The sequence below is a fragment of the Paramisgurnus dabryanus genome, chromosome 19 (assembly GCF_030506205.2).
Source record: "Paramisgurnus dabryanus chromosome 19, PD_genome_1.1, whole genome shotgun sequence".
In the NCBI taxonomy this organism is placed as follows: Eukaryota; Metazoa; Chordata; class Actinopteri; order Cypriniformes; family Cobitidae; genus Paramisgurnus; species Paramisgurnus dabryanus.
In genome coordinates, this window is record NC_133355.1 from 13530151 (window position 1) to 13552231 (window position 22081).

Sequence of the window (22081 nt, forward strand, 5' to 3'; positions counted from 1 at the left end):
TTTTCCATGTGACGAAGCCGCGGGCGAGCATTTTATTTGATGCATTTTTCATGTGTTAAGGCTATTATTGAGAGATGGAAGGGGGGGAGACTAGAGACAGCCTGAAGGTGCGACACTTGAATGGGGATGTTGTTGGACAGCGGGGTGGGGGGGGAGCAGAGTTCTCTGTCTGCAGCAATTGCTTGTCATGGGATATGGAGGGAATGTATTTACCAAGTCTGTCTGATGTGCCAGCACCAAAACAGTCACACACCTCATGATAAGCCATCATAATGCTACAATAACAAAACTGATGGCCCTTTACAGAATGAAAGATGGTTGTATGCTAATTATGAATGAGTTAAAAGCAGCATACGTGCCAATATGTAAGGCATTTATTTGTGACGTTATCCCGCTTATTAATAAATAATTAGATACCAAATATTGATTTGAAATATATTAGCTTATTTATAACCAATTTATACCTGGCATCGGAAAAGAGACAACGGAATGATACATTAAACATAAGCGAAGTAGTACCCGGATGAGCGGTACGTTATCAGGAATAACAGATCTCGGAATGTCGCGACTGACCAATCACGTAGGCTACTCCAAAAAAAGTCCCAAATAATTTATTTTCTTATCCCTTAAAAGCTTCCACATATTGTACTATTTCCAACCAGTTAATGGTCTCTTCCCAGTTTAGGAAGTGAGTCATGGGAGGCCAGTGGTCCGTTAAAAGTACGGGGAAAGAGAGCGGATGGGAGGGGGAGCAATCGGATTAGCATCGCTGGAGAGAGTCGGAGGAGGGAAAAACAGGGAGGACGCTGTATCTTATTCGCGGACGAAAAACGGACAACAAACCGTAAGACAACCTGATAATTGATTCTAAGATGTTATTGTCAATCAGAAATTTATGCGAGAGCCAAATAAAAATGAAGAGAGGTTTATACGAGCGGGTAATCGCTGCTTTCTCGGCCGAGGCAGAAGAGCCACGAGATGGGGTGAGACTGTAACGTCGCTCTTACGTAATACGACACATTTTATGGTGTTTTAGCGTTCATCTTATCAATATAAATATCATTTTCTTTGCGTTGGCATTTGGCTACAAATTTGTAATTTCCGGTGTATGTAAATCGGACTATATGGAAAACATGGCAGCTTAATCGAGCATCGAAATGCGTTTGATTTGCAGGTTGTCTCATTATAACAACACCAGCTTTATACAAATGCTAATCAGTTTGCGAAAAACGTGGTTACTTTTTCGTACATGTTTCTGTTCACTGATTGTATTTGAGCAACGTTAGGCTTTTTATATACGACGAAAAGCCGCTCAGGTTAGTTTTGGTCCTATTCTTGAGGCGAAATTGCGGATTTTATGTCCACAGTCATTATTATTTCTCCCTGAGGCGCGCGACCCCGGATCGCTGGTTGCTGTTCTTCAGCACCACATGACCGCGCAGCGCCTGTCACGCACAAGATTGACAGGCCCCCGAAGTTATTACGTGGACTTATATGTGTGAGAGGATATCTGAATATTTCATGTCACCGAAATGGAGAACAAGTAGTGGAATTGCACCACTGAATATTTCATGCATTGTTTCATCCGTTATTAGCTAGGTATTGCAGGCATAGATATTATTTACTGCGTGTTGGTGGCCTTTAAACATTTTCCTGTTTTGTCAGAAGCTATATCCATTGCCAAAATATGATAATAATGCAGTGCCACTTTGCTTTGCATTAAGACTCTTTGGTCAATGCACTAACTTTATTCGTTTTTTTGCCTTTCTCCTTTTTAGAGCAAGTGAATCTCAAACAAAACTGAAAATGCTTGAACAAGATCGACCCATGAACCCTATCTTTGGAGGTCATGGCCTGTCATCTCAGCGTATGTTTTCAAACGCCCCAAAAAGAGGTGAAAAAGATGGCAATTTCAACTTTGTGGGTCAAGATAGTGACACCGTGATCGGAGATGAAAATCGCAACCAGGTGCGTCCACGAGCTCTGGGTCTATCGGGTCGTGATTCGATCCTGACTGCCAACCATTTTGGGTCTGGGACCCTCTCTCCCCTATCTCGCTTGCCTTGCTGGAGCCCTTTGGAGCCTCTTCTTGAGATTGAAAGTGGAGATGATATGGGTGGCAGAGTACCACCGGATGGTGCAGAAGAGGGCAGATTGGATGAAGAGATGAGGGTGACAGATGATGACAAGGAGCAGAAATTTGTGGAGATTGACAAAGCAGAAGAACTACTGGATGATGAGGAGGATGAAGAGATAGACTGGGCTGAAAGCGAGGAAGAGTTTGAATTTAGCTACAGGTCAGAAAGCTCTTCCCCACTCAGCACAGGGAGCAATGACATAGCGGGTGGAGTGGCCCACGATTCAATCTGGGACCAAAGCTCCAATGCGACCACCTTAAAGGAAAAGGACCGATTTAGAGATAACAAAGTAGAGCGGCACAGAGAAAGCGCGGAGGGTGCCGATCCACTTGAAGATGCCCCGTCAGACTCGGACACTCATCCAGATTCCGAGCTGCCGGATCTTATGGAGGCCGTTTGGACGCTGCAGGATCGAGAAAGGTTTAAAGCACAGGAGATGGAGAAGCATCAGGTGCAACTGACCATGTATCGTCGCCTGGCTCTTATCCGCTGGGTTCGCACCTTACAAAACCGGGTACAGGAGCAGCAGAACCGCCTACAGTCCAGCTTTGATATCATTCTCACACATAGGAAGGAGCTTTTGCGAATGGGTGCTGCAACTGCGGCCCAGTAACTAAAACTGAGAAAAGTCATGAGACCAACTGATGGCACATTTAGAAACAAATGACTATGCGTTGTCATGTGAAAAGTAATCTTAGCATCTCATCTGTTGCCCTGATGTTACACAATGTTCAAAGTTGTATCGCTGTCATGAATGTGGTTAAAAGTCCTTTAGAACCTCAGTTGTAACTGTATTGGTTACAGATGTGTCCAAACTTATGCCAACCTGATATGTTTAAATAATAATATATATATGTATTTATTTATCATGCTTTACCGACAAAATATATGTAAGATATACTACAAATATTATATATATGCTCCAGCACTCCCTGCAATCCAAACAAGGATAAGCAATATATGACGAATGGATGGATGGTTGAATAAAAAATATGACTGTTTAAAAATGGGTGTTGTGTCTTTGTGCTGTTAGTTTTTCTGGAACCATAAGAACATTTATTTTTAATATTGTATTGATCTTATTTAATAACAGGGGTATTATTTTGCTGTAAGGCACAGTGTGTTGACATAACTAAGTGTACAAGGATCTCCATTTGACCTTTAGAAGCAAGGTTTTGTTAAGAACCACACAATGTTTAATTCTTTCTACTTATCACACTGAAAGTGTTGGGTGCGAGTTTAAAATCAAAGTGGCCTGCGTCAATCTAAATAGCATGGACTCTCTATCTTGTTGCCCCGGGCTGAGAGCGTCTGGCCTTGTGTATGCTGGAGTGTTTACGGAGATACCAGTGTTTTCCCTATAATCCACACGCAAAGCGCTGCTTCAGGCTAAGAGTTGTCCTGGTTTGTGTCCCTGAGGGATTTGGACCGCGCGCGCCTCGGGGCACCTGGTTCAATCCGGCCGGTGAGCAGCCGCCTGCGGGTCCAGTCAGACTCCGCAGCCAAAAGCCCCGGACGAAATCTAGGATAATCCGTCGTTTTCTCACAAATTGCGCGAATTTATACATTGACTAACTTTATCACACCCTTGTGCGAATGTATTGAAGAATTAACATGTTTAATGATTTGGTCTTTGGCATTATCATACTAAAATGTGCGACCTAAAAAAAAACGACACGACTTTGAAAGCGTTTTAGTCTAGAAGCACCAGAATAAACCAGCCTTAAAGGCCTGAAACATGCAGGTTATGAGGGGATGACATTTTTCTAATTTAATAAGTAACTAAAGCTAATTTGCGTAAATACGCAAGTACGCATTGCTGCAAGCACAGGTAATTTTAAGAGTTACAAAATTAACTTTATTACATCAAGTAGGCTACACATACAATAAAAACAATCAACTAATTTATAATGAACATCTTCTAATATGGCAAAGTTTTAAATACTCTAATAAAGGTTCTTTGGGTAGGCTAAGAACCATTAACACGCCTTGGTAAAGGAAATTAAGAGAGAAAAGGGTTTTACAGACTAAAAAGACTATAAAATGATAAGAAATTATGTTTTTGAGAACCTTTGACCTAAAAATGTTTTGTGGGTAAACAAAAATTGTTTAGCACCCTTTAGCACCTTCATTTTTAAGAGCGTACTATTGAGGACATTCTGGAAGGGAAAAAGAAAGTGAATTCTTTAAAGTTCAGCACTGTTATTTTTTTAACTCTACGCGTCTTTATTCAGAATGCATTAAAAAAAATAAAATAAGCAAAAGCCACACTGTATAATGTAGGCAGTGGGACAAACCGCTGGGTGAGAAGGTCCCCGCTGGGCGCGAATCACAGCACCGGTGAGCAGTGCAAGCGTGCCACGCGCCTTTCCACCCGAAGAGAGACAGGTGAGGGGTGTGTGTGTGTGTGTGTGTGTGTGTGTGTGTGTGTGTGTAGGAGACGTGTTTTTGATGCTGATTTAGTGCTTTTTAACACAATGGAATATAGACTTCTAAGATAGCCTATATTGTAGAAATGTTCACAGCTGGGGTGAAAACTATGACAAAAATATTGTCATATACTGTACAATGCATATTACGGTACTTAACAGTAGTATTTATCCCATAAAATTTGCGTACCATGCAATAAGGTTTTTTTAAAACTTCTTTCAGTCCTCTGTTTTGTTAAAAAAAACTCTATTTAATAATGATAAAGGCCTATTACGACTATACTTTTCAATAAATTTTCGCACCCTGATAAAATTATTTCGACAGCGAGATGCATGATGCATTAAACATATGTGAACACTAGGGGGCAATATCAGTCATAATTAAGTGAGTAGGTATCAAAGTTAGGAACCTCTGCCCTCAAAGACTTGAGATTTTAAACTCATTCTTACCCCTCTCCTCGTTCTTTTTATATTTGTGATGTACTGTGACAGTGAGGAAGCCTGTAGCAGTCCATTGGCGTGGAAACAATCAGCTTGGACAGAGAAAGGGTGGCAGAGAGTCGAATGGAATGTTGACCCCCTAAGGGCCTGTGCATGATAAAGATCTGTCGGGAAAAGGGGATAGATAAATAGACCCCTTAAATAAACTTTAATAAAGCAATTAAGTATTTTATTAATTTATTATTGAGTATATCCGAGGGATGGTTCCTTACGTTATGGTGTGAAGAGAAGTGACATATCTAGCCTATATATAGTTAGACCTAACTAAGGCCTGTTGGTTGAAGAGGGATCAGCTGCTCGTCTGCTTTAACCAGCTAATAAATATGAAAACAGCAGGTTTAAACTTTTATTCGTTTGCTGCTTGAAAGGATTATACCCCTCTATGGCCCAGATAGCAATTTTGTTCCGGCCCAGCTCCGGCCCACACAACCAGTTTTTCCTCGGCCCACATACAACGAAGAATGACGGCCCTACAGTGGCCCAGTTCTGAATTACGGACAAAGGCCACACATGGGCCACAACTGGCCCATGTCTCTGACAGAAAATAGCCCATAATTGGCCCAAACCTGGGCCAGAACAGGTTATAACATCGGTACCAGTTCTCAGCCATAGGTCAACCATATTAAAACCAGCATTTAACCAGAACTTCCAAAACTGAGCCATAACTCAGCCTAATCTTGCCCAAATTATATTAATAAATAAATCACACGAAAAATTACTTTCAAATTGTTTGCCTTTTTATTAATCAATAGCACATAAGTCAATAACACTACAACATTGTATGTGTTAAAACTCTTCTAGTATAAACTGCCAGCAATAAACAAAAATACTAGTTTGTTCAAATACATTATTGGCATGAATCTACCAACAACTTAAATTACAAAGCAATTTCATCCTTAGTAAACAAACAAAAGTTTAGAACAAACTGATAATAAAAAAAACCTTTGTGACAGTTACATTTGTGTGTTAAACGTAGCTTGCCCAAATTGCCAGCTATACACAAATACAGAAGTTCATTGAAATTAATATATAAGCATGAATAGAAATTTAAATGAATTACCATGGGTAAATACAAGTTTAAACCAAACTGAACTTAAAAGTTAGTTAATTAGAAACTTCATGTGTATGTGAAACCAACTCTACAGCCAGCCAGCCAGCAAAGATACAAGGTCCAGTTAAAGTATTAGCATGAATGTAACTTAGGTAATTTCAAATAAAACGAAAAATTAAAACAATACAATTCATAAAAATGAAACAAACAATCAAGCACTAATAATAATCTATGTGTATGAGAAAGTGTTCCTATTCAGGATTGTCCTCAACAAGAAGTACTGCTTTCCAGCCTCTCTTTTCTTCTCAGCTCCTCTTTCCATAGATGTAAACATTACAGCAGCCCACTGTTATATAAAAGAAAACAGATGCAAATCAATAATTGTTATGAAGCAAAAGCCATATAATAAAGTTATTAAAAGCATAATGGTATACTTTAAAACAAACAGTTAGATAAACAATTAGAAGATAAACCTTTTAGGATGAACTGCTTCTGTTTTCTTCCTCAAGTTGCTTTGGATGAAAATGGCTGCGTTGAATGTCTAAATAAAATGAAACATAGCTTAGACCTTAAAGAGGTACTTTTCATTTAGATACAAAGCAAATGAGATATGTTCTAAGCATGTATTTAAAATATATTATATTAGGAATATCCCCATTATTAGTTAACAAGAAAATTTAGTCAAATCAATATAAATGAAAGAGAGAAGAACCATATACTGCACGTCTAAGGTCTTCACAATTGCTGTCATACTTTATCCACCTATGAGAAATTCAGCTTTGCAGATATAATTCTAAAGATTTGTCAAGTATTGATTTTGGAAGCAATTAAATTAACATTAAATTAAATGGTGGCCCTGATGTACTGTCACTAACCTGAATGTCACCTCCTCCTGTCCTGTCAGCATCCTTGTCCCACCTCTTTACCTGAAGCAAACACAGCAGATGATTAACAGAAAATAATTTCACAGTATTCCATATATTCAAAATATTTGTATTTTTACCATTTTCCTTTGTATTCAACAATGCAATTCGTGTAACTAAAGTAATGTTAGGCTATGGTCAGTTCTTACTCACCTAATGAATGAAACCACTGTCCAGCCCTCTGTATTTATCTGCTTTCACTGAAATCACAATGTGACTATTTAGCCATATAGAGCAATCTTTTGATAATAAACACAAAGATGCAAACATGAGCCTCAATATTTAATTTACCTTAATGTGTCTATTTGAATATACACCCCATCATCCTCCTCTTGTCCCACTCCAGAGTCTTCATGTCTTGATGAACACAGACACACTTTCATCAAAAAAGGAAATTAAACGTTACAGAAATACATTTTTAAATATGTTTTTTATATAAATGTTCTAACATCAGGAAGACCAGATAACCAAATTCGATTACTTCATTATAATATGATCACAGTTATTCTTAACCTGATAGAAAACAGCTAATTTAATATCAATATAACGTTAATTGTCACACATTACGTTATGAATCATGTAAACGTTTGCAATACTTTATACGTTTGTAAGACATTTAAACAAAAACATTTTTATGATTGTAAAAGTTTAAATATTTAAGTTCAGGTACTTACTATCTTTCATCCTGCTGCCTTTGAAATCTGTGTGTCCGTTATGATTGATTGACGCGGTGTAACTGCTACCCCGACGGTAACCCCGCCTATTGGTTAATTTGATTGGCCGCCGCTCGGCTTCCGTTAACAGGAAAGCACGTCTTCTGTTATGTGATTGGCCAGTGGCACTCGCCTTTTTTGATTTGATTGGCCATCTCAATCATTTTTGACAAGGTGTTCAACGTAATGCTGAGTTGTAGGAACTGGAGAAACGGATGACGTTAAAATACCGCGAGAGTGATTTGAAATCAGAATCCTGCCCATGATCTTTCGAGTCGCTCTCGCAGTACTTTGATGTCATCCGCGTGTAGGTTCTTGTTGCACTTCATAAATAAACTGCGCATCCTTAACGTAACGCGAAGGTTAACAATACATTTTGTTTATTTCTGCAGTATCTAACATTTGATTGTACACAATGATAGTTTTACTTAGTCATTGAAGTCAGAAATCTTCAGCACAGTAACGTTTATTTCTGCAGTATCTAACATCTGATTGTACACAATGATAGTTTAGTCATTGAAGTCAGAAATCTTCAGCAGGAATAAACTCCTGCTACAATGAAAATCGCGCAAAAGCAAGTTTAAATAGAAACGATCCATGGTGCTTCTCAAAGCAACGTTATAGAAACTTTTAAATTCAGAAAGAAAAACTTTTGGAAGTTCAGGGTCATTTGAACAAAATAATCTTGACCCATGATCTGAAGGCAAGTTTATGTGATTGAAATGTAGACAAACATTATTGTCCAAATATATTAGTTTCTTTTAATACAAAACTATTTTACTTAATAAAGGTTAAATTAACATTAAGATTAAGATAGCCTGAAAATCCTTCAATTCTTCTAATTATTTATTATAAATCAGTATTTTAAATGTGGCTTACAATCACTAGACTGATCTGGGCCAGAGTCACTACACTGATCTGGGCCACATACCTCCCAATCACAACTGGCCCAAATTTTATCTGCCATCATGGATCCAGTGCCATCATTGCCACACCTGGCCCATACTTGGCTGACATGTTGCATGCCGTTGCCGGCAGCACGCCAGCAGTGCCATCATGAGGCCACATTCGGGCCGAGTCCGTCTGCTATCTGGGGGAGTGCCATGTAAATCTCGAAACCTCATAATGGCCAATGTTTTCCCATAAAAATGTGTTGAACAAAGGCGCTTGAATAGGGGCTCTTTCACGCATAAGGGGGTTTTCACAGGACTTCATTGAGGACGGGTCGACCACACCACGCCCCGCGATAATCTCTCCGCCGGTTAGAGCGCGCCTCAGAGCGGCAGGTGCGTGTGCCAGGCACGGGGGTCACAGGGCCGACGGTGGTGGGGGAGCTCGCCATGTCAAATCCTCCCAGCTGCCGGTAGGGATTTTTTCAGAGGCTGTCACTTTCATTTAGCTTGCTCTTTTTCACCCCTTCAGACGAAGTGGTCCCTCTCGTGCACAGGTCCTATCGACGCCCTCTGCCACTTGACAAAAGCAAAGCGCCGCTAAACGACGACAGGCCGAAACAATGAATTCAAGCCGACCCGCTCTCAGCGCCGTGAAATTGCAGATTAAACCGAAAAAGCGGTGCGTTGCGCTTTCTTCAAAATGCAAATGCGTAAATTACAATGTAAAACACGCACTTAAGACATCAGCGCGCTCTGATCATATTTCCCTGTTGCGCCTTTTGTTTAGGCTACATTCTACCCAGCACTATTTAGAGTGTAGTATTAAAATCTGGATTAGATAGTTAGGGTTAGGTTAAAAGAGTTAAAAGAGATGAATGTATAGGGCACACAGGATCTTGAACCATTTCTAAAAAACATTTATACATTAAATGCAACTCAAAGTGCTTTACAAACAAAATAACCAACAATACATTTTCACATATTAATATAGAAATATTCACTATGTGATAGGTTCACAAGGTAGCATTAATGGAAACTCAAGATTTCTCCTTCTATAATTGAAGTTGGGGGTCACACAAAAACCATGAATACTATTAATTTGCTCTACCCTGTATTCTCCACGTATACTCTTAATCTGAGTTCAAAACATGGCCCACTCTTAACAAACTACCCTTGGGCTATGAGTCCATAATCCCCAAACTCAGATGGGTTCCCTCTGGAGCCATGGCAGAAACAATGCGTCTCTGAAAACTCAGCGCTGCTCTTTCTCTGCAAAGTCTATTGGCTGAAGAATTGATCTCATATTAGAACAAAATGAACAGACCAATTTTATCTGGATGAATCAGATACTGTGCTATTCCTTCGAAATAGCCCTTTGAACACTTGTGACAGTGGTTTTGTTAAAGAAACACTCCACTTTTTTTGAAAATATGCTCATTTTCCAGCTCCCCTAGAGTTGAACATTTGATTTTTACCATTTTGGAATCCATTCAGCTGATCTCCAGGTCTGGCTGTACCACTTTTAGCATAGCTTAGCACAATCCATTAAATCCGATTAGACCATTAGCATCACGCTTAAAAAACAACCAAAGAATTTCAATATTTTTCCCATTTAAAACTTGACTGCCTGAAAATAGTCCCCTTGGTTACTTTTAATTGCAGGGGACTATTTTCAGTATCACTACACCTTACAGCAGCAAAGTCCTTGATTAATACCCCAGTTTGAGAGTATAGTTTCTAGCCATATCGGCCTAGAAAATCTCAACTTTTATTTTCCGTCGGTCTTAGTACACGATGTAACTACAGAAGAGTCAAGTTTTAAATAGGAAAAATATTGAAAATCTTTGGTTATTTTTTTAGGGCAATGCTAATGGTCTAATCAGATTCAATGGATTGTGCTAAGCTATGCTAAAAGTGGTACAGCCAGACCCGGAGATCAGCTGAATGGATTTCAAAACAGTAAAAATCAAATGTTTAACTCTAGGGAGCTGAAAAATTGTCATATTTTCAAAAAAGTTGAGTGTCCCTTTAATAACCTTTATTTTTAGTCCTTTCGTGTTTTTAAAATCCCATAACTTAAAACTAAAAACAAATTTTCCGCACTCATTAATGAGTTCTAGCAGAATGAAACGCATGAAACATCAATGTTTCCAACACGGCAATCTCTAGACTTCCAAAGTTGGAATAAACCACAACAGCCAGGGGCTCCAATTATAGCTCATATATTTTCACCGGCGCAGTGTGTCTCACAATTGCTGAGAGGACACAACAGAGAGAGCGGCGATGGCAGAAATTGTGCCAACAACAACCAGACACGAACCAGAAGCAACCGAGCAGCAGGCTGATGGTGCCTAAATAAAGAGAGACTGCAGACAGAGAGGTGTATAGATTTTCCGAATAGATAATACGCAGGGTGCGTGGTGCATGATGTATGTCACAGTGTGTGTGTGAGTGTATTAGTAGTCAGAGCACTGGGTCCCGGAGGCGATTCCTGTGTGTGCTTGCGATAAAGGGAGAACTAGAGGAAGTGAGGAGGGTGGCGGGGGGCGAGAGAGGGAAAGAGAGAGTGTGCGAGCTGGAGAGAGAAATAGTTAAAATTGGATGTGGGTTGGTGGAGGGGTGAGGAGTCAGAGACACTGAGAAAGAGAGAGGGAGAGAGAAGTTGATGGGGGGAAACAGAGTGAACAACCAGCAGAGCTTGGAGCTTTTATGATGCTGTCAAGATTCCTGGATTTTGTCCCCATCGGGCTCTCTCTCTATCTCCCCCTCGCTCTTTGCCCCTTTCCCTCACATGAAAAGAGAGGAAGAGTGTCTTGGCAGGGTAATTAAGAATGGCCTCTAAACACAGGAGTATGGCAGGAACACTTCAGATGAAAGTAAATGATTAAAATAATTACAGGCGCAGAGCTGATGAGCTGGAGTGCGGGGTGGCCGCTGGACATTTGTCGGTAATTAGATAATTAATCTGAATGCAAATGATGAGTCCTAACGACGCAGTCAGGCTGAACCGGTGACAACTACTGAAAGAGAGACAGATAAAAAAAGAGAAGAAAGAATACTTACATCACAAAATTTATATAAAATATTTTAATAACAAATGCAGAAATGTTTGCACCATTCAGGAACGACACGGTGCACTGTCGGAAAAATGGTTAAAGATTGGTCACTGGCTGTCACTGGGTGGCATAGGCCTAACTTTGTACCTAAAGATTTAATAATAACAGGCATACTATCTGTACATATATAGATATCTGTACCTAAACAGTACACATTTGGGTTTTTAAAGGTTCCTGTCCCAGTGACAGCTAGAGACTACTTTTTGTAACAGTTTAAAGAGTGCAAGCTCTCAGAAACAAAAGATAAACTCTTAAAAATAAAAGTGGAACCTTTTTAAAACTACCTTTTAAAGGTTTTGTGAATGTTAAAGGTTCAGCCTGACAAAGAATACTTTAGGACAGTGGTTCTCAAACTGGGGGTCCTAAGATGGTGCCAGGGGGCCCCAGTTTAATGACATTTTATACATTAATTTATTATAAATTCTGTGTAATTAAACATCAGAAAAATAAAACCAAGAGCACTACATTGTATCATTTAATATGTTTTGCTTAATTCAAATTTTGTGTTTTGGTTATTATAAGTTTTCCTTGTTGTGTGGCCTTTAATGGATGCACCGTACACAGCATGACCACTGCTTTAGAAACCTTCATTTTAGCCTACATCTAAAATATTTTTTATTTGCTCTTATGATGTGTTTTGTCTGCTATGAAAACTTTCCCGTATAGAAAAGAGACAAAGAAGCAAACCTAATGGTCCAGTCTTAGTGGTTGGAGGCCATAGATGTTCTGCTGCAGCAACTTGATCAAACATTTATACGCACGTCAGTTTTGAAGTAGCCTTATGGAAAAACACAACACTTTTTAAATGAAAAATTCAAAACAAGAAATAATTTATCTTATGAAATAAAGTTAAATATGAAAAACATTAAATATTTTGGATTTTTTATAGGCTACTAAATTAGATGTTTGCAATTTTAATCTAAAGACACATTTCCAAATAAATAAAGAGTTGTCTAAAAGTATTAATAGCATCATGAACTGAACCAAAATGGCAAAATCTATCCAAATTAACCATAAAAAAATCACATTAACTTTTCAGCATATTTTCCAATATGTTTTCATTTACAGGACCTTCCCCGTTTAAAAAAATAGATTTTTTCCATTAAAGTTTTTAAAATATTAATATTCACAATATTAAATACACGATTATTAGTAAAACATAATTATAAACAGACAGCTTGCCAAGTATTTTACCGCTTGGTGTCACGTGACATTAGAGAACGCGCTCGCTCATGACGTGTAAACAGTGCGACACAGTTGATCTCCATTCAGCTTTTGCTGTGTAATATCTGAGTGAGTTGCGATACTGGTCCTATAAGTAAAGACACAGTGTATTTATTTTACCTTTAACTCACATCATGGAGTATTTAATCGGCATCCAAGGGCCCGACTTTGTTCTGGTAGCAGCAGATAATGTAGCAGCCAGCAGTATAATCCAGATGAAACACGGTGAGTTTAGCAGATGTGTAGCTGCACGTTAGCATCTCGCTAGCCAGCCAGTCAGCAATGAAATAAACAAACCTATAGAAACGTTATAGACAACCAATAATTGAACACATTTCGTTGTTTATACATTTACGTGTTTTGTGCAAAATATGTTTCCTTAAGAGTAATTTAGATATGTAGTGAATTGTTAGTGGAGCATTGTTAGCTAACGTTACCCTGTGCTAACAGAGTTTGTGCGTTGAACTGATTTACATATTGATATTTTGAAAGGAGGGCTTCTCAGCATATTAATTCTTATTTTTTTAATAAAGTTGTAAATTCTGCTGCGAGCAACACGTCAGTTTTAATATGTTTTGCTCGGCGAGTGTCAACTGGATGACTTTGCGATTGAGATGTGAAAGTGAAAGTATGCGACAGTCTTACATTTTTATTTACATTATTATTTATAATAAGCTTTTTAACAGAGTTAAATTATTAGAGAGGATTGGTAAAACGCCAGTGAATACCAAATTAGTGTTCATCTATCATCATCCTAGCCTTGCTTTTTAAGACATCTAATAATTTTAAAGATACACGGATTCTGTGTAGTACGTAACTTACAGTAAGAAATGCTAGTACAGTGAGATGAGATACTGTTATAGTGATGTTGTGATGACATGTTTTGTATGTTTGACAGATTATGACAAGATGTTCAAGCTCAGTGAGAAGATCTTGCTCTTGTGTGTGGGTGAAGCTGGTGACACAGTACAGTTTGCAGAATACATTCAGAAAAATGTCCAGCTATACAAAATGAGAAATGGTAAGCATTCATTTTTGTAGTTTCTGCTAAAGCTAAATGTTATTGATTGAAATAAAAAAAATACACTACTGGTATGTGTGGTATTTTTATATTTAAGTGATCTTGAGAGTAGGTCCCAACGTCAGTATTTTCTCTATAGAATGATAGACTATGCTGAATATTTTTTTTATCCTAAACATCATTTATATTCATTTAATACTTTAAATTAAAATATTCTTGAAAATAACTTGTGAATTTGTTTACAACTTTCACTTTGCTGATGAAACAATTTAAGATTGTATTTTATGTAGTATGCAGTCTTACTTCTGCAAAGTTTTTCTACAGTAAGGTATAGCATGTGTACTCTAAATGTCAATTGCTTCTGTTATGCTATGAATTGATTCAGATTTAAGCTTTTCCTTTTATCAGGATATGAGCTCAGCCCATCGGCCGCTGCAAACTTCACAAGGAAAAACTTGGCAGAGTATCTACGAAGTCGGGTGGGTTTAGAACCTTTGCGTTCAATTGATTAAATGTTTTGGTAGTTTGGTTGCAAGATAAATAGTAAATGAGTCTCTACCTACAAAACCTACATTTACTTTTAGGCTTTTAGCAGATGCTTTTACTCAAAGCGACTTACAAAAGCATAGAAAAATAGCAAATTGATTTGTCATAGGAAAGCAATATGAGAAGTGCCATACAAATCCCTTTTAGTTTGTAAAGTTTTTGATTTTCATTAGAGTTACCACCTGTATAGAAAGAGACAAAATATTTTTTTTTAATAGGCAGGGCTTATAATTATAGCATCAAATATTGAGTTATGTCAAAAAGGACAAGACCACAAATGAATTGTTTTCCTTTTTACTACATCTACACAAAAAAACGTTGTAAAAGTGGTATTGTTGAAGCTGCTGTAATTTTCTCAGTGTTAAAATACTTACTCCTTTTTTATTTAATACCCAAATACAACTGTTAGTAATCCATGTATATGTTGATTTCCCATAAAAGTATAGATTTTTAGTTAACACAAGTGAAAGAACACCCTAACACCTTCATGCTCATTCCTTTTTTGTTGCCTTTTAACCCCTTCAAATTCCAGTGTACCGTGGGATGGACACTGCATAATTTGACAGAAAATTTCATCAAATACAACAAATAATGTTTTTAGCCTTTTTCAGGAATTTTAAGGGGTTAATGTAACAGTATGTAGACAGCAAAGTGTATATCACAGTAACCTGTTTAAAATAGGCATAGATACTGATGCCAATATGTGTTGAATGTCTAATGGTGATATCAGTGTCTCCGAGGTCGCCGACACCTGTGCCACCTCCTCCCTTTTTGAGTATTTCTCCAAATGTGCGTGTTTGTGTGTTAAACTGAGGGCAACGTACAGCGCACCCATCTGTGCAAAAATGGGCTTGTTGCCATCCAGGCTCTTTTGTCTGCTAGTGTGTGCGTTAATTTGTTAGGAAGAGTGTAACTGCCTCCTGTCACAATAGCAGAGTGGGGAAAATGATTACAAAAAACAATTAGAGCAAGCCGAAGGGAGGTCAGGGTGGGAGGGGTGGTCTCACGGGGCCGAGGAAGTGCTACAAGTTTGTAGGTCCGCGTGCGTTTAGCTCACCTTGGCGCATACTCTGTCTTTCTTATGTGCTACTATATCACAGACCAAGACTAAAAGTGTCTGTGACCACTGTCATTTTTATGTGATTTACTCTTTCTACATAAAATCATCCTTTATAATATAAATTACATTCTGTGAAAATATAACCTTTAAGTAACTGAGTAAGGCCACGTCAACAATTGTGATTGAAATCAAACTTTAATGCCCTTAATCTCATAATAGATTATGAGACTTAAGCCTGGATTTCACAGACAGGGTCACACATTTGTCCATTTCACTATTTATTTGCTTTGAAGCATTTAATATTTGACTAATAGAATGCTGCATATAGAATGGTTTTATTATCTTTTTTTTAATATTTGATATTATTTAATTTAGTACCTAGACCCATTTGTCATCTGTGCTTAAACCCTTTGGGATGTTTAAATGAGATAGATGTCATGCACGCTTAAAGGAACATGTTTCTAAAAAAACAACTGGGCCTTAGGGGCTTCCCTGGAGTTTAAAAGCTCCTTAGGTGGATCTTTCAAGAAAGAAAAGGCAAAGGTGGTTAACTTGCACACCACAGTTTATTCATGATGGAGATCAACAAATGGGAGTTTAAACCGGCTCTTTACAGCCGAATCTCCGTTTCTGTGCTTGTTTTATGTATCATGCTTTTGTTTTGAAATCACGCTCTCATCCAACTTCCCCTCAAGCTTTGCGCAGAACAGTCCAGCAACAGTTTGCTTTTATTGGCTCGCATGAAATATTATTGGCCCTCGTTCTCTCCAAACACACTGGCACAAATAATTACTGGTGCCATATTGCAAGGCATTCCCCTGTTCCGCTACAGATGAACAATTAATACGGCAGATCGGGCAGAGATGCCAAAGAGCAGAACGTATCCTGGGGCGGTAGGCAAGAGATGGGGAACACAGCAACAGAAGATGAAAGCGTGAGACCAAGAGATGAGGAGAATGAATGATACAGTACTGTTATCAATCTTCATACTCATCAGACAGAGCTTTTGTTTACTGCCCATCTTTAACACTAGGACACCGATGATGAGAGGCTGTTGTGTTGATGCGCTAGTTCACAAGGCAGGCGGAGAATTCACGAAACAGGTGTTAAGTTTATACGGATAGATGATGCTCAGGGGAATTTTATACAAACTCAAATCTTGTCTTTCAACGAGACCCCGTTCATCCAAACCACACTGCTGGGAGTGAACCATATTGCTTAGGTGAGCGTCTCTAGGGGGTGTTTACTCACCCAAAGGTCCCCTGGAGACCCACGGTGAGCAGGGGGGCGGTCCAGATCAGATTAAAATCTCTGGAAAAGATTTTCTGGTTTCTGAAAAGGAACTGGACCTTGTGTTATAGATTCACTGCTGTTTGTGAAACTGCAGTGTGTGCCTTTATTATTCCTTTATTTTACATTTAAGCATTTGGAAGACGCTTTTATCCAAAGCGACTTACAGTGCATTCAAGGTGTAACATTTTCGTATGTGCGTTCCCTGTGATCAAACCCTTAAAGGAAAACACCACCGTTTTACAATATTTTACAATGTTCTTACCTCAACTTAGACAAATGAATACACACCTATCTTTTTTCAGTGCATGCACTTTTAACCTTTGTACAGCATGTTGTGAATGTGTTAGCATTTAGCCTAGCCCCATTCATTCCTTAGGATCCAAACAGAGATGAATTTAGAAGCCACCAAACACTTCCATGTTTTTCCTATTTAAAGACTGTCACATGAGTAGTTACACGAGTAAGTATGGTGGCACAAAATAAAACTTTTGTTTGGAGCCATAGGAATGAATGGGGCTAGGCTAAATGCTAACACATTCAAGAAGCACTGTACACAGATTTAAAGTGCGTGAATTGAAAACAGATAGGCATGTATTAAATCATCTAAGTTGAGGTAAACATAGTAAAATATTGAAAAACTGTGTTTTTTCCTTTAACATGAATTTATATTTTTGAATGAAATGAAAGTAGTTGTGCATGCAAAAGCCTCCCAAATTTCCATGATATTTTAGTTTCTAGATATGACTCAGATTCACTTTTTCCCATTAATTCACCTCATTGGTTAAACCAGAAATAGCACAATGGACCGCCCAACCAAACAGAACAATGTGAAACACCAGTTTTTTGGGAACTCCACCCCTAAATAATTTACTTAAAATTGCTCTTTATTTTGGGAGAAGTATTGGAAAACATGGAAAAATAACCCAACAGCAAAAAATGTTTAGGCATTTGCACAGTGTGAATCAAAATCTCAGCATATGAGCGCCATGCAGACAGAAAGCGTACGGGAAAGTCAAAGTAGTTATAGCTTAACAGAGTTTCGTAAGGAAAAGAGAGCGTGAGAGCGAGATAGGAGGAAGAGGACTAAAAGAAGTTTTAATGAGAGCTGGCACTGCTCCAGGGCATCAGGGTGAGGGCGGGAGATGGAGGGAGGAGAGAGGAGGTGGGTAGGTGCTCGCGGCAGCAGGGGTGCCGTCTTCCTGCAGATGTCACACTGCTGGTGACACCAGCGACCCCCCCCCCCAGACCGCTCCACACTCCCCTCCCTCCCCTTCGCTCCACTTTCTCGGCTCTTTCACACCCCTCCCTGTGCTTTCCTCTCTCTCTTTCTCTCTCTAATGCTTCCACTTTGCAAATGTAAAAGTTTGATATTATTGTAGGTGTTTTAAATTACGATTGCGTTTACTGTATTAGAGGCGGCTGAGTTAGCGTAAAACGGTGTTTCTTTTCCATTCTGGTTTTTTAAGGTGATAACAATGTACAGCCTATGCCAAATTTAACTCTTCGGAGTCCATTCTGGGTTTATTATGTCCGGTTGACCATAAACGGTCCGTTATTTATTTGATGCATTGAATAAATGTGACCCTGTCTGTTAGAACCCAGCTAAAGTCATTTTTTGTAATTTATATTTTTCTGCATAAAATCTTTGAAGTTAATCTAAAATCAGTGATTGCCCCAACTATCATAAATAGTTTAGAAACCTTTTACCCTTTATTTCACAGAGGGTTACACATTGAAATTTAAGGGGTTAAACTCAACAGTCTTTCTCTCTCTTTTTAGACTCCATATCATGTAAACCTGCTGTTGGCAGGATATGATGAAACTGATGGTCCAGGTCTGTACTACATGGACTACCTGTCTGCACTTGCCAAAGCCCCTTTTGCTGCACATGGATATGGTGCTTTCCTCACCCTCTCCATCATGGACCGATACTACAGGCCAGGTGAGTCTCATACACATGAGAAAGGGTAGTATTTTTTTATTAAACATTGTTTGCTCCTAATGAATCTCTTTTTTTTTTTACTACAGATCTGACTCGTGAAGAGGCTGTAGATCTGCTGAAAAAATGTGTTGAAGAGGTAAGACTGTGTTCTCTGTGTGCTGGTCTGTTCATCCATGTAGTTTAGTCCATTGGTGGGGAGGTGTACACCAAAGTGTTTAAACGCAGCTGAAAATGCCAAGCAGATGCCAACTGTGGGCGCTTGCCAGCGTTTTTCAGCTGGGCGCTTTGGTTGCTGTGATACTTCTGTTCTGTTTGTCAGTCATTGTATGATGTGCCGGTTGGTTGTTGTGGTATTTATTCTGCCCCCTCTCCACTGTGATTGGACATGACATTGTCGAGCTGAGCGTTCATTTTTCAACTCTGGGCGCTTATGAAAAATGCCTGCTGCTGGCATTTTTAAAAAGGGTGGCGCATCCATTGGAAACCATTGAAAACATACACCGACCGCATTGTAAACTCATTGGTGTACATGTCCCCGCAGACTTGCTTACTTGGAGAGCAATGTAAATCACATTTCAAGCCAGACTGGTATGTTCATACGGGGCGTAAGCGTTAGCGCTTCCCATTCACTTTTAATGGGTGACGTCGTGTGTTGCCGAACTGAATTGTGGATCCGTCGGTGCCGCGTCACTGCCGTTGCTTGCGGCAGAAGTTAAACATTTCTAAACTTTTCACGTGGCAATGTGTGCGTCAGCCAATCAGATCACCTTATGCAAATAACCTAGCCAGAACCAGCCATTTATGTTTATTGAAGATTAGAGCATGTGTTGACCACTGTGATCGGCTGTTGGCCACGATTCAGACAAGCCTGCCGTCAAGTGTTAACGCTTACGGCCCGTGTGAATGTACCGTTAGTTTTTGCAAGGTAACATGACCCATAAAATGAAGTAAATATTAAATTATACTCAGGCCTTTACAGTACATTTGCATTTATGCATTTGGAAGATGCATTTATGGGCATTTATTTACCCATTGAGCCACTTTAGGAGCTTTAAACTTGCTCACATGTTTAAAAGTCTTTGACATGTTAATAGTTGTCAGCAGAGGGGTGTCATTATTATTAAAGGGGACATATCATGCAAATCTTACTTTTTCCATGTTTAAGTGCTATATTTGTGTCCTAGTGCTTCTATCAACCTAGAAAATGTGAAAAAGATCAACCCAGTAACTTAGTTTTGTTAAACATTCTCTGCATGTGAAAAAATAGGTCATTGCAATCTGGCTCCTCTTGTGATGTCAGAAGGGGATAAAACCGCCCCTTATTTTGCACTAGCCAACCACAGCGCTGCCATTTAGTGCAGAGATCAGCTCATTTGCATTTTAAAGGATACACCCAAAAACGACACATTTTTGCTCACACCTACAAAGTGGCAATTTTAACATGCTATAATAAATTATCCATATGGTGTTTTGAGCTAGAACTTCACATATGTACTCTGGGGACAACAAAGATTTAATTGATATCTTAAAAAAGTCCCCTTTTAAATGATAAAATGTTGTATTATATGAAAATTAGATGAATCTTAAATCTGTGCATTAGCATTTTAGGACCTGATGTAAATTAATATGGCTCGGTTAGTCCCAGTCTAAAATGCAGGTTTGAGCTGCCTTAAAGGGACAGTTCACCCCAAATGAAAATTGTGTCATCATTTACTCACCCACATGTTGTATGACTTTCTTTATTCTTTTGAACACAAAAGAAGATATTTTGATAAATGATGGCAACTAAGCACACAATTGACAGTACCCATTGACCATAGTAAGAAAACAAATACTATGGGAGTCAATGGGTACTGTCAACTGTGTGCTTACCATCATTTATCAAAATATTTTCTTTTGTGTTCAACAGAAAAAGGAAACTGAAACGGGTTTACAACAACATGAGCATCTGTAAATGATGACAGAATTTTTATTTTAGGGTGAACTATCCCTTTAAATGAAAACAACTTGTACAGACATAAATTAAAAGAAATCACTACAATTGTTTAGGATGCACACCAGTAATGTAAGTTTCGCCTTGTCCGTGAAACCTGTGGCCGGTTGCACAAACCTTTAAGACTAGTTTTGAAAGTTAGTCATGAATTTTTTTCTTCAAGACTGATCATAACTGTTTTAAGTATGTTACATTTGAAAGGTAGATTGGTCTAATTTAAATTCAAATAATAAGACTGATTAGCCCTAATTGCTAGTTAGGCAGACTCATACTTAAAGGAATAGTCTACCCATTTGCCATATTAAACTATGTTATTACCTCAACCTAGACGAATTAATACATACCTATCTTTTTTCAATTCGTGCACTGTACAGCGCGTTGTGAGTGTGTTAGCATTTAGCCTAGACCCATTCATTCCTATGGTACCAAAAAAAAGTTTTATTTTGTGGCACCATACTTACTGGTATAACTCCTCATGTAACAGTCTTTAAATAGGGAAAACATGGAAGTGTTTGGTGGCTTCCCTGTTTGGTACCATAGGAATGAATGGGGCTAGGCTAAATGCTAACACATTCACGACGCGCTGTACAGTGCACGCATTGAAAAAAGATAGATATGTATTAATTCGTCTAAGTTGAGGTAATAACATAGTTTAATATGGAAAAAGGGTAGACTATTCCTTTAAGACGCAGTCTTAACGTCATGGCTATGTTTATGCAACCGGCCAAAGGCCTATATGGTTTATGCCTTCTTAAGCACTATATTAAGTGTATTAAACCAAAAGCATTAGCTTTTTTAACCAATCATAGCCACAGGTAACCACATTCATAAATAATAATGATATCAAAGACAAAGCAAGCAGGCAATAATTATATCAATTTTTATTTGATATTTAATATGATATCCAAGCATAATTTTACTTGTATGCGTGTAACCTTATATAACCGTTTCGTTGTTCTTTTTCTCCGACAGCTCAACAAACGTTTCATCTTGAACCTGCCTTCATTCACCGTCCGTTTGATTGACAAGGACGGCATCCACGACATGGAGAAGATTTCTGTAGGCCCCAAATGAGCAACTACTGCTATTCCCCCTCTAGTCACACTCTTTTATACTGCAAATGTAAATCATCTGTGCTCTAATAAAACATCTACCCCTGTTAGATATACTGTTGTTTTGCTGTGTGGTGATTATTTTCGTAAATTTTCGTAGTTCAAATTCATTCGAGTTAAATCACT

General features: G+C 38.6%; 2 protein-coding genes and 1 long non-coding RNA gene across 8 annotated transcripts; 2 read left to right on the forward strand and 1 right to left on the reverse strand.

Moving 5' to 3' along the window:
* The first annotated feature begins 679 nt into the window (after positions 1–679).
* Positions 680–3136, forward strand: LOC135772307 (uncharacterized). Of its 2 annotated transcripts, none has more exons than XM_065282273.1 (2): positions 680–844; positions 1779–3134. In XM_065282273.1, the coding sequence occupies exon 2, from the start codon at positions 1807–1809 to the stop codon at positions 2749–2751; it is 945 nt and encodes a 314-aa protein (XP_065138345.1). In that variant the 5' UTR covers positions 680–844; positions 1779–1806; the 3' UTR covers positions 2752–3134. The 2 variants fall into 2 exon arrangements, with proteins under 2 accessions (XP_065138345.1, XP_065138343.1); XM_065282271.1 differs by having other exon boundaries at positions 844–983; positions 1779–3136.
* Positions 3137–5472: 2336 nt separating this feature from the next.
* On the reverse strand, positions 5473–8849 carry LOC135779515 (uncharacterized). 5 transcript variants are annotated; one of them, XR_010544818.2, is made up of 6 exons: positions 7717–8849; positions 7334–7399; positions 7196–7242; positions 6995–7045; positions 6593–6660; positions 5473–6465 (listed from the first exon to the last, which is right to left on the reverse strand). It is a non-coding gene; the product is annotated as an uncharacterized lncRNA (long non-coding RNA). The 5 variants fall into 5 exon arrangements; XR_010544819.2 differs by having other exon boundaries at positions 7196–7259; XR_010544815.2 differs by having other exon boundaries at positions 7334–7418.
* Positions 8850–12999: 4150 nt separating this feature from the next.
* Positions 13000–22009, forward strand: psmb2 (proteasome 20S subunit beta 2). The gene is made up of 6 exons (XM_065290314.1): positions 13000–13213; positions 13887–14009; positions 14418–14488; positions 18688–18850; positions 18937–18986; positions 21816–22009. The coding sequence occupies exons 1-6, from the start codon at positions 13123–13125 to the stop codon at positions 21915–21917; spliced, it is 600 nt and encodes a 199-aa protein (XP_065146386.1). The 5' UTR covers positions 13000–13122; the 3' UTR covers positions 21918–22009.
* The last annotated feature ends 72 nt before the right edge of the window (positions 22010–22081 follow it).

Coding starts and splice junctions, on each gene's coding strand:
- psmb2 (XM_065290314.1), top strand. CDS start 13,123: ATGGAGTATTTAATCGGCATCCAAGGGCCCGACTTTGTTCTGGTAGCA. Junction 14,010..14,417: donor GCTATACAAAATGAGAAATG/GTAAGCATTCAT, acceptor TCCTTTTATCAG/GATATGAGCTCAGCCCATCG. Junction 18,987..21,815: donor TGAAAAAATGTGTTGAAGAG/GTAAGACTGTGT, acceptor TTTCTCCGACAG/CTCAACAAACGTTTCATCTT.